Raw genomic sequence first — 13,106 nt, 5'->3', positions numbered from 1 at the left:
CATTTTGTGGAAAGGATGTTTGATTTGAAGTGTGGAGGGTACGGCTGAAGAAGTGAGGGTTCACTCAGCAAGGAGCAGGCAGGACTCAAAATAACTCATTCTGTGATAATTTATTCAAATATAACACACGAGATGACATCACGATAAGAGAGGTACCAAGAAAGAAAAGAAAATAATTAAAAACAAACCTAGTTTGTCCATACTGCAGTCCCATCTACCTTCACTGGCTACAGCCAAATCCCCCCTCCTTTTAGTAACTTAGCCCCACCCCTCTCTTAATTGGACTAACCCAACTCTGGCAAAGGGGGTAACAAAGTTACTTACAACAAGATATTTACAGCCTACAATATAACCATTAACAGATATCCCCGGCACATCTTATTCCAGCTTCACCGGTGAGTATTTACCTATTTACATAGTTTTTTACTATTTGCTGCCTGCTTCTCTGTGTGTGAAGAGGAGTTCGTTTCTGTCCTTTTGTTCAAACAATGTCCATCTGACAGCTGACCAATCACAGTCCTTGTGGTCTGCGTCAAAATTTCTGGAGAGGTGTGTGTCAGACTAGGGTTCGCTTCGACGCGTAGCCTACGGCGAATGAGTATGACCTTCCACTACCCATCCAGACCTGAAGTGAAGGTAAACGTGTCCACCACATTCAGACCATTATGGCCGCACACTGCTCTGCATTAATTCTGTACAATGATCAAGCAATTGCTGCACGCCCATGCTTCACCCATGCACTTATTGACTTTTATACTTTCTGTAGCTTATAGTCTTAAGATTATTAGATGAATAGGAAGCCTGAATTTTAGGTGTTTTTTTTTTTTACCACAGTTAGGTTTGTTGACGGTGAGATTTGTTTACTCTCACAGATCCTGGACCAGTTGAACCTGCAGGTGAAATCTGGGGAAACCACAGCATTCGTGGGGCCAAGTGGAGCAGGAAAAAGCACAGCAATACAACTCATTCAGCGCTTCTATGACCCCAAGGAGGGCATGATGAGCAGAAAGAATCATTATATAACTTAGAAAATACTCCAGCATTAATTTATTTCTTTGTTGCAGCCTTACATTTTCTTGATTTATGGTAAGACAGCCAAGTATTGTATTTTTATATTTGAAGACACAAACACAAGCCCCCATCTATTTTTCCAGGTCACTCTGGATGGTCATGATATTCGAGGCCTGAATATTCAGTGGCTGCGCTCACTCATTGGCATTGTAGAGCAGGAGCCTGTCTTGTTTTCCACCACTATCGGTGAGAACATTCTCTATGGACGCCCTGGGGTATCTCACGAAGACATTGTTAAAGCCGCCAAAGAGGCAAACGCCTACAACTTTATCATGGATTTACCTCAGGTCAGCTGAAATATGATTACATTGCATTTCTCGCTTACTTTCACCCACATAACTCACAATGTACAGCTCCTCAGTATCCACTAGTGTGGAACTGATTTTCCTTTGTGATGCCTCATTCTGTCTTTCCCTGTTGGACATGGCAACCTCAGCACTGGACAATGAAAGTGAAGCAGTTGTACAGGAGGCGCTAGACAAGGTGAAGAAAAAGCCCAGCTCAAATGCAGTAGGTGGACTCTCACTCCACTGCATTTGAATCTATTGATGGTCTTAAAAGATGCATCCTGCATCTTTTAGGGCTATTCGTTTTCTAAGTCCGGGGAGCTGTTAACCCGTAGACTGAGGCGCCTGGGTTTCCAAGCTATGTTAGGTCAGGAGATTGGCTGGTTTGATGACCACAGAAACAGCCCTGGTGCTCTGACCACAAGACTGGCCACAGACGCTTCACAAGTCCAGGGAGTAAGTATCAGCAAAACAGGATCTGCCTCTAAGTTGAACAAAATCTCCCAACAAGGCTGACTAATATGCTCTACTTCTTTGTAGGCTACAGGATCACAGATCGGAATGATTGTGAACTCCCTGACCAATATTGGCGTGGCCATCATCATCTCCTTTTACTTTAGCTGGAAGCTGAGCCTTGTCATCGTTTGCTTCCTGCCCTTTCTTGCACTTTCTGGAGGCTTCCAGGCCAAGATGCTCACGGATTTTGCAAAGCAGGATAAACAAGCCATGGAAGCAGCCGGGCAGGTGGGGATTCATGCATTTATTCAAATGTAGTTGGTCTGCCATGAAATGTGCTGTTAAAAAAGTGCTTTTACTTTTTCTTGGGAAGCCCATATTTACACCTAATTTTAAAACCTGGGATTGTTTTCCCACCCCCTACAAAATATTTTTAAAATGTAGTTTTATGAAAGAATAACTAAACATTAGGATGAGTGAATTGATATAATCTGAAAGGGTTATGAAAGACAAGACGTGATACTGTGTTCAAAAATGGTCAGAGCATATATCGATTTTATTAGAATGTTATATTACAACAGTGCTTATGTTTTAGGAGTCCATATGTAAATATGTAACAGCTGAAGTTCCATTACATTATTGGTATTTTTAAGTACTTTAAAACAATCCTTGTTTATTGTTGCTGTCCAATTAAAAATGTGTCTCCCAAAAAACTACATATTCAGAGTACTTTTGGAGCATTTCTACTAGTTCATTCATCAGGAAATGAATGACAGCTGCTCCATCCACATTGAATGACAGCTGCTTGGTTCAAATGATGTAGTAAACTGAAAATCAACAAAAATGGAGATACATGTTTTTGATCGGACAACAACAATACAAAATATGAAACATCCACTGTCTGTGATGCTGACCACAATGTGTTTTTAATCACATTGAAGCCCAGAACAATAACATTTTCTTTGTGCATTGGGTTTTTAACAGAAGCAATGACTGGGTTTAATGTGCAGACTGTCAGATTTCATTCAAGGTAAAACCGAGCACTTTGACCAACTCTAGTTTGTTCTTAGTTTTTCTTAGTGATTATCTGAAACATCTGGTGCTTCACAGAACCAAATAATTCTGTTTATTTGTGAACTGCACTGTAATAATTGCTTAGTTCCACATCTGCATCTAGATGACACTTTTTGCAGGTTTGGCGCTGTCTTTGAGCATCAGGAAATCAGTAATACAGCTGGGGAAATATGAGAGGGGCAGCCAGAAGAGTTTGGCATCCCAGCCTGGAGAGTAACGGGTACGAGGGTGCACAGCTGAGACTGCGTGCTCCATACAGCTCACAACCTTCATCAAGTCACTGTCTGGCATCTTTGAGAACTTATCTTCCATCAGCTTCTCAACTAAATAAAAAAGAGATAAATATTTTACACCTCAGTGTTGTCATTCATTCTCTGTAACTGCATCATCACGCTCAGGGTCGCGGAAGGTCTGAAGCCCACTCAAAACCGCTGGGCACAAGGCAGGAACACACCCTGGACAGGGTGCCAGTCCATCATGTATCAACATATGGGCATCTTAGCAAAGCCAATTCACTAACCAATGTGTTTTTTATGTGTTGTGGGGGGGCAGAGCACCCAGAAGAAACCCACGCAGACACTGAGAATACATCAACCTCCTCATAGGCAGTGACCTGAGGCAGGGATTGAGGCCACAACCCTATTGGTGTGTTCCTGCCTTGACCCCAGTTATTCAGGGTAGGCTCTGGACCCACAAGCATGAACTGGATATGAATGAATGAATACATTTTATTTGAGAGAATAACCTGTATTTACCTTTGCTGACATAATCATCTCCGTAGTCGTCCTTGGTCTCTTTTGGCAAATTATCCCAAAGCATTTTAACACCTTTAATAAGAAGGTCTGTATCTGTCACGCTGGTCTTGAAGAATCCTGGTTCAATACACAGGACTTTCACTCCAAAATGGTGCAGACACAACCTGAAAAATAATATACAGGGGTTGGACAATGAAACTGAAACACCTGGTTTTAGACCACAGTAATTTATTAGTATGGTGTAGGGCCTCCTTTTGCGGCCAATACAGCATCAATTCGTCTTGGGAACAACATATACAAGTCCTGCACAGTGGTGAGAGGGATTTTAAGCCATTCTTCTTGCAGGATAGTGGCCAGGTCACTACGTGATGCTGGTGGAGGAAAACGTTTCTTGACTCGCTCCTCCAAAACACTCCAAAGTGGCTCAATAATATTTAGATCTGGTGACTGTGCAGGCCATGGGAGATGTTCAACTTCACTTTCATGTTCATCAAACCAATCTTTCACCAGTCTTGCTGTGTGTATTGGTGCATTGTCGCCCTGATACACGGCACCGCCTTCAGGATCCAATGTTTGAACCATTGGCTGCACATGGTCCTCCAGATTGGTTTGGTAGTCCTTGGCAGTGACGCACCAATCTAGCACAAGTATTGGGCCAAGGGAATGCCATAATATGGAAGCCCAAACCATCACTGATCCACCCCCATGCTTCACTCTGGGCATGCAACAGTCTGGGTGGTACGCTTCTTTGGGGCTTCTCCACACCGTAACTTTCCCGGATGTGGGGAAAACAGTAAAGTTGGACTCATCAGAGAACAATACATGTTTCACATTGTCCACAGCCTAAGATTTGCGCTCCTTGCACCATTGAAACCAACGTTAGGCATTGGCATGAGTGACCAAAGGTTTGGCTATAGCAGCCCGGCCGTGTATATTGATCCTGTGGAGCTCCCGATGGACAGTTCTGGAAACAGGAGAATTGAGGTGCACATTTAATTCTGCCATGATTTGGGCAGCCATGGTTTTATGTTTTTTGGATACAATCCGGGTCAGCACCCGAACATCCCTTTCAGACAGCTTCCTTTTGCGTCCACAGTTAATCCTGTTGGATGTGTTTCGTCCTTCTTGGTGGTGTGCTGACATTACCCTGGATACCGTGGCTCTTGTGTGAGCTCAGAAAGACCCCTACATGAGTGAAGTGTTTACAATGTGGAGTATGTCTGGTGCTATAGTGTGAAACTAAAAAATTGGTAGGTAGTGTGTCAAGACTAAAAGTGGATGATTTGAGGTGATTAACTGTGTCGATTAAAACTTTATTATCAACAGTACTGAACTCTGACATTTTAACTAAGGAGTCTTTATGAGGTGATGGAGAGGATAAAGACTCATTGTTGGATATAGATGTACTAATCACTTGTCTGGATTTTAGTGTTAAAAAAGAATGCAAACTCATTACATCTCTTAGTTGATACTAATTCAGGTGCCATTGGTATGGGTGAGTTAGTAAGTCTGTCGACCACGGTGAAGAGGATTTTGCTGTTGTTAGTGTTATTGTTGATGATGCTAGAGAAATAGGATTGTCGTATTTTGCATATTGTCGCATTGTATTCACGTAGCTTATCTTTATAGATTTCTTTGTGAATATGAAGACTTGTTTTACACCATCTGCGTTGTGCCTTGCGACACTCCCTCTTTTGGATTTGAACAACAGAAGCATTTCTCCATGGTGCTTTCTGTTTGCAAGACAAAGCCTTCACTTTAACTGGTGCAATCTCATCCATAACACTTACGATTTTTGTATTAAAACTATTCAGCAGGTCATCAACAGAGTTGGATCGTTCACATGGTGTAGTGCACATTTTACTCATGAAAAGTGTAGCTGTGCAGTCCTTTATAATCCTTTTCTTCACACAAACTCTTCTGTCTCTGATGACTGGTGAGACCCACATATCAAAGAACACACAGTAGTGATCTGACAGCGCGACGTCCTTCACCGTCACTGATATGTTGAGACTCTTTGAGATAACAATACCCAGCGTGTGACCATGACAATGTACTCCCTGTAACATGCTGCGAAACACCAAAAGAGTCCAATATGGCGTGCAGTACCTTGGCAAAACAGTCCTTGTGATTGTCTATATGTATGTTAAAGTCACCAGCAATAACAAAATGGTCAAAGTGAGTAGAAATAAAAGACAGCATCTCTGTAAATTCATCAGTAAAATTAGCACTGTATTCAGAAGCCTGTAGACAGTTACTAGTAATATCTGTGGTGTCCCTACACAGAGATGATCTTGATAACTGCTTGCACTGAAAAGAACCATGGAACAGAGCAGCTAAACCTCCACCTTTTCTACTGGCACGAGATACATTTAAAAAATGAAAATCTGAAGGAGCCGACTCCAATAAAACAGTTGCTGCACTACATTCATTTAGCCAAGTCTCAGTTAAAAGTATAAAATCAAGCCCATGTGGTGGGCTTAGAGGACATGGAGGATTCCTCTTGGGGTTTTGGTGACTCTGGCAGCTGATAGAGTTGGTCATTGTCACTCATGTCCAGTGTCTGCTGCTCCCTCAGGTCGTCCTCAGTGGAGAGAGGATGTTCTGGCTCTGACATGGTGTCATCAGCTTGTACAGGAGAGTTCGTGAATGTTGATGCTGATGCGCCACCACTAAGAGAAGTAGATAGATTGCACACTGAGAAAATGAGATTGTCTGTCAGAAATTGTCAATGAAGTTCAGTCCATTTGACCTGTAGCTGTTCTGTAGCCAGGTGTTTAATCCCAGTAACCTTGAGAACATATTGGTGCCTCCTGCAGGTAGAGGTCCACTGGTGAAAAATTGTATGTTGAACTTACTGAGTGTGTTAAGGAGGTCATTAAAGTCTCTTTTTAAAACTTCAGACTCCTGCTTGACAGTGTCATTCTTTCCAACGTGTACAATAATCCTGTTCACATTTGTGTACTCAGCCAGTACAGCTGGAAGCTTTGCAGTAAGTTCAGGGACGGTGATGTTTGGCTCGCATCTCACTATGAGTTTTGGGTTTGTTACCCCATTAACAGTGTCATCTCCAAAGATCAGGGGGTCTGCAGTAGGTTTGTTAGGGTTTTGTGACCGGCTGACACTTCTGGCACATTCTGTGCTGTGTTCACTGCGTTTGTGATTCTCATGAAGGGCATGCAATGGTTCAAATCTGTTGTTCGGATGAAGTGAATAAGACCGGTATTCTGGTCTGGGTCTGTGCTGTGCTCTCTCAGCAGCAGTGTTAGGTTTAGCAGCTGAATTTCCTGGACCAGCTGTGGTACCAGGAGTAGAAGACAAGACTACAGAGCTATACAAAGCACGGCGCTTGGGTCTAGCTTCAATCTGCACCCATTGCCGGTCTCTAGCTGTACTCACGGCAGTGTTGCCATTCACTCGATTCTCTGGTCTGGATCTGTGTCCCTCCACTGTCCGCTGCTCTGTTTGGTCCTCAGCCCGCTGTCTGCTGCCCGTACTCCCACTCACTGTTACTCCTCGCACAGCTCCAACATGCCAGTCCTTAAACTCTGATAGCAGGTTCCGAAAATCCCTTTCCAAAGCTGACATTCTCTGTAGAAGTCCGTAACAATTTTGACAGCACATGTGTTGAACAAAATGATGAGGCATTTCACAAGTTTCTTCTACTGTAGCCTGATGAAAATGTCTTCTTCTTAGAGCAATTGCACTACTTTAAAAAGTATCAAAAGCAGAAAATATCCAGTTTTGGCTTCGTAGTGCTGCTGACTTGTGTATAATAAAAAGCTCAGATACTCTATTACAGAAAAACAAGTAGGTTTCGAAAAAATAGAAGATAGCAGAGCTAAGCAGCAAAGCGTCTGAACGGCAAGGAAGCAGGAAGTCTTTAGCCATGAAACCTCCCACAATAAATTTCCGGTTTGAGAGATGGAAAGTGTTTCTTGTTGTCATTTCTATACAGAAAAAACTTCCATATTTCAAAGGGTGAAGGCGAGTGTTATTGTCTACCTCAAGCTGTCTGTGAATGCTTCTACACCATATTTAGACACACAGTATGGTCCCCCAACTGGAGCGATCCTTCCAAACACACTGGACACATTGACCACACGACCCCTGGCCTTTTTGATCAGCGGGAGGACACTCAAGGTCACTCCAATGACCCCATCCAGGTTGACCTCCAGCATTGACCTGTAGTCCTTCAGAGTCATCCAGTCACATGAACCCGAGGGGAAAGAGACGCCAGCGTTGTTGACTACTGCCCACAGACCTGAAAATCAAATTGAGTTTGGTTTAACATCTGTTTAAACATCTGTTCAATCATATACTTGAGTTGCCCCATTATATGTGTATTTGTTAGCACAGTAGTTCTGACACTTTTTTTAAACCTATCTGGGGATAGTAAGAGCCACCTCACTACATTTCACTTCACCAAAACACAACGAAATAAAAGATAACCGTGGAAACCATACTGAATTTTCTGCAGCACCCAACAAACTGGACCTATACTTTGACTGCTCATTTGTAACTGCCTAATTGCATAAACAGTGCCTTGCTAAAGTATTCGGCCCTCTTGAACTTTTCAAACTTTTGCCACATTTCAGGCTTCAAACATAAAGATATAAAATTTAAATTTTTTTGTGAAGAATCAACAACAAGTGGGACACAATCGTGAAGTGGAATGAAATTTTTGGGATGTGGCAAACCTTTTTAACAAATAAAAAACTGAAAAGTGGGGCATGCAATATTATTCAGCCCCTTTGTGCAGTGCAGCAAACTCACTCCAGAAGTTCAGTGAGGATCTCTGAATGATCCAATGTTGTCCCAAATGACTGATGATGATAAATAGAATCCACCTGTGTGTAATCAAGTCTCTGTATAAATGCACCTGCTCTGTGATAGTCTCAGGGTTCTGTTCAAAGCGCAGAGAGCATTATGAAGACCAAGGAACACACCAGGCAGGTCCAAGATACTGCTGTGGAGAGGTTTAAGGCCGGATTTGGATACAAAAGTATTTGCCAAGCTTTAAACATCCGAAGGAGCACTGTGCAAGCAATCATGTTGAAATGGAAGGAGAATCAGACCACTGCAAATCTACCAAGATCCGGCCGTCCCTCTAAACTTTCATCTCGAACAAGGAGAAGACTGATCAGAGATGCAGCCAAGAGGCCCATGATCACTCTGGATGAACTGCAGAGATCTACAGCTGAGGTGGGAGAGTCTGTCCATAGGACAACAATCAGTCGTACGCTGCACAAATCTGGCTTTTATGGAAGAGTGGCAAGAAGAAAGCCATTTCTCAAAGATATCCATAAAAAGTCTTGTTTAAAGTTTGCCACATGCCACCTGGGAGACACACCAAACATGTGGAAGAAGGTGCTCTGGTCAGATGAAACCAATATCGAACTGTTTGGCCACAATGCAAAACGATATGTTTGGCGTAAAAGCAACACAGCTCATCACCCTGAACACACCGTCCCCATTGTCAAACATGGTGGTGGCAGCATCATGGTTTGGGCCTGCTTTTCATCAGCAGGGACAGGGAAGATGGTCAAAATTGACAGGAAGATGGATGGGGCCAAATACTGGACCATTCTGGAAGAAAACCTGTTGGAGTCTGAAAGTGACCTGGGACTGGGACGGAGATTTATCTTCCAACAAGTCAATGATCCAAAACATAAAGCCAAATCTACAATAGAATGTTTCACAAATAAACGTATCCAGGTGTTGGAATGGCCAAGTCAAAGTCCAGATCTGAATTCAATTGAGAATCTGTGGAAAGAGCTGAAGACCGCTGTTCACAAACGCTCTCCATCCAACCTCACTAAGTTCGAGCTGTTTTGCAAGGAAGAATGGGCAAGAATTTCAGTCTCTCGATGTGCAAAACCGATAGAGACATAGCCCAAGCGACTTGCAGCTGTAATTGCAGCAAACAATTATAGCTACAATTTATTAACGCAAGGGGGCCAAATAATATTGCACTCCCCACTTTTCAGTTTTTTATTTGTTAAAAAATGTTGACACATCCAATAAATTGTGTCCCACTAGTTGCTGATTCTTCACAAAAAATTAACATTTTATATCTTTATGTTTGAAGCCTGAAATGTGGCAAAAGGTTGAAAAGTTCAAGGCGGCCGAATACTTTCGCAAGGCACTGTGTATATATATATTTCATTGATGTTGCAAAAAAGTGGCGCCCCCTCCAGGGTGTGTTTCCGCCTAGCGTCCAGTGATTCCGGGTGGGCTCCGGACCCACCGCGCCCCTTACCTTGATATGAGGCTACAGACAATGAATAAATGATGTAGCTACATATTTATAATATTTACTACAATACATTTTCTGACAGAAAACTCATTTATACTCCTACCACTGAAGTAGTTTTAAAGACTGCTTTCAGTGAAATCTGTCACAAGAAGTCACTCGATGCAATAACAGTGACAATAAAGCCAAAGCTTGAAGGTCTATCTCTGATAATAACTTTTATTATATTTGCAGATGTACCTTCTGTGGACCTAGTAAATTGGACCCTGCTTCATTATTTCTTCTTTTACAGTGCTCTTATCAGATTCTGCCAGGTATATTTTACACTAAATGACCTTGAAGACAAAGTAATTTCTAACGTTAATGATATTCTTGTATTTAAAATGTTTATGTGCTAATTTCCTCACCCTTCTGTCCCACCAGATCCTTGACGAAGGCTGTAGCCTTGTCGATGCTTTCAGGCTTCCTGACATCCAGATGGACTGTTGATAGTCTGCTAGAGCAAGATTTTTTCAGCTCCTCTTCACCTTTCTCTGTGAAGCACGCTGCCACCACACAGAAGCCACACTTGTCCAGATGGCGCGCTAGAAGGTTTCCAAAGCCAGAGTCACAGCCGGTGATATACACATACTTACTGCCTCTGTCTGGAACTCTCTCCAGCTCACGGTACCAGCGAATTACATAGTAAAGGACCAGCAGGGCTGCAACGTACACCCACATGGTTTCTACACAGAGAGCAGTAACAAGTGTCATCATAAACTGTGTAACATCCCCAAACACTGCAAGACTGTTCAGACCTTTTGTAAATGATTTCCATTCTGACTGATAAAGCTGTACATTGCCTCCAACAGAATACAGAGTTGTTTCTGTTCAGTGACGGACTTAATTACTACAACATCATTTTTCTTAATGCCTTATGGAGGTTTGTATGTAAATAATATATAGCCTGGTGACTGATCTTGATAGTATTACCAAATATTTCAGTCAAAAACCTCAAGCAGCCAGACTATAACTATTAACATTTGTTCTGACCTCTGACCACATGTGGACTTTATTATTTTGATATTCTTTTGCCTCTGAGTCTGAGGGCAAGCATATTTCTTATAAAGAAGAACAGTCTACGCTATGTATTTTTCTTCATAGGGTACTAGGCTATGGAATATGCCGGAACAACTACTGGATTAAGAAAAAGAATGACATTAACACTTCATGATGTGATATGATGTGGACAACAAAATAGGAAGTTGAGCATGATAACATCATTTCAGATTATCTAAAATAAAGTGATTTAAAACTCAATTAAAATAAAAACATCACATTGGTAGACATTCAGGGTTTTGGTATCAGAAAAGAAAATATAGAATTGTGTTTGAAACACAGTGCAAAGGACTAAAATGAAACCAAGTAGAATTAATATAAATGCCATGTATTTTTCCCCTGCCGCTAAAAAATAGTTCACTTTTATTTCCATTACATCCATTACTTCATATTAGGATCATTTAATCATTCACATCTCGTCTTGACAATATTTGCCCTCAGTTTTTTTTTTTAAACTAAAAATGACAGTTGAAGGTGTCTCCAGCAGAAGCTAAAGCTGAAAGTCCTGCCACAAAAGAGGAAGAAGAGGAGGAGCATGTGTAGATTAATGGAGTTAACACAAAGTTCAGAAGATGTGTTGTGTAATAAGGGGCTGCTATATAATTCCCAATGATAGGAGGCTAACACATGGACATAAAAACTGTATTAGAGAGTATAGCAGAAAAGCAGCTTATCTTTGTACAGCAGAAGGTCTTTGCCCCTTTACACAGGCTACACGGCTCTTTCCTAATACAAAGTCTATAAAATACTAAAATTTAGACTGAGACGCGGACACGGTATATATCTTAATAATGATTCTTGTTTTTAAAACGAATATTAAAAAGAATATTAAAATTACGTTTGTATGAATGAAATTCCTCACAGATATCACTTTTCAGTTCTCATATTCTGTGGCTAGAAGTAGTCTGGTTATGTCCAAAACGCTTACTACCTTTACTACGTCTAGATATAAATCGTACAGCGCTGGTTCCTGTTTTAGTCCTTTGAAGAAATTAAGAACAAATTAAGAACAGTGTCGTGAACTGTACCTTTGTCTTCGTGAAGCAGGGAGAAGTTCGCAGTGAGACAAAGTAAACCTTAAAGTGAATTTCTACACCGTTTGGCGTCACATAGATGAAATGTTCCAGCCCACTCTACTTTGTGCACCACCCCCCTCAGACCCCAGACCCCTTCTGAAACATCTGTAGGAGGCGCCATTACGCCACATTACAGCAGAGTAACGGCAACCTTTCCTCAGACTCAGGTTAACACCTAATGTAACAGCTCCTAGACAGGTTAAACTTCTCATTCAGTCCGAGAACACTTTGAAATTAGGTATAAACTCTGTGGTTAGTTTCTGTGGTTAGAAACTGTCCTCTGTTGACCACTGTGACGAATAGTTCTTTTTAATCAGGTATCGATACTCAAACAAAATTAGAAGACGACATTTTCCCAAAGGAGTAAAATAAAGAAGTCAATTGAAGTTTTCACTGTGGATCTTTCTTTGTAAAAAAAGTAGTTTTAAATTGCATTTAGGTTCAGACACATCCCTCTTGAAATGGTCCCCTGTATCCCCTTAAGACACACATCAATTATTAAAAAAAACAAAACAACAACAACATTTATTTTCAGGACAGTGTTTAATGTCTAAAATAAGCTGTCAGCATCGTGGCTGAGCATTTTCACATTGAAACTGCAGTGTTCAAAATCCTCAAACAATTCAGACATCAAGTTATTATTTAATCACAGAGGGACAAACCTGACAATTAGGGGGTGGGGCTTTCAAGCTACAGGTGATTGGATAGTCATACATCTACATATAATAAATAAAGGTGTGTCTAAGCCTCTTCTAAGGTATTAGGGAACTTTTATCTTAGAAATAATATAATATTTGATTTTAATCAACAGAGATGTGTTTTTAGCGTTTTATGTATGCCTGGAGGGGGACAGTCACTGCAAAGTTAATTAGAAATGCTTTTGTCCTACAAGTAAGCGATAGACAACAGTGTAACTCACCCACATTTATTTAAAGAAATAAATAAGTGAGTGTGTAAGTGAATGTGTGTGTCACCCTGTGAAGAACTGGCCCCCACTCCAGGGTGTGTTCCTGCCTTGTGCCCAATGATTCCG

General features: G+C 41.4%; 1 protein-coding gene and 1 pseudogene across 2 annotated transcripts; one reads left to right on the top strand and one right to left on the bottom strand.

Annotated features, from left to right (window-relative positions):
- The first annotated feature begins 572 nt into the window (after window positions 1-572).
- The window catches only part of LOC136671388 (bile salt export pump-like), a 71,249-nt pseudogene continuing 58,715 nt past the window's right edge, over window positions 573-13,106 (top strand).
- Window positions 2,401-12,127, bottom strand: LOC136671339 (retinol dehydrogenase 16-like). 2 transcript variants are annotated; one of them, XM_066647015.1, is made up of 6 exons: window positions 12,026-12,127; window positions 10,535-10,624; window positions 10,307-10,444; window positions 7,649-7,907; window positions 3,644-3,807; window positions 2,401-3,211 (listed from the first exon to the last, which is right to left on the bottom strand). In XM_066647015.1, the coding sequence occupies exons 2-6, from the start codon at window positions 10,617-10,619 to the stop codon at window positions 2,988-2,990; spliced, it is 870 nt and encodes a 289-aa protein (XP_066503112.1). In that variant the 5' UTR covers window positions 10,620-10,624; window positions 12,026-12,127; the 3' UTR covers window positions 2,401-2,987. The 2 variants fall into 2 exon arrangements, with proteins under 2 accessions (XP_066503112.1, XP_066503111.1); XM_066647014.1 differs by having other exon boundaries at window positions 10,307-10,624.

This window comes from Hoplias malabaricus, chromosome 16 (assembly GCF_029633855.1).
Source record: "Hoplias malabaricus isolate fHopMal1 chromosome 16, fHopMal1.hap1, whole genome shotgun sequence".
NCBI lineage: Eukaryota > Metazoa > Chordata > Actinopteri > Characiformes > Erythrinidae > Hoplias > Hoplias malabaricus.
Note: the sequence above shows the minus strand (reverse complement) of the source record. Positions and strands in the feature narration are given on the sequence as shown.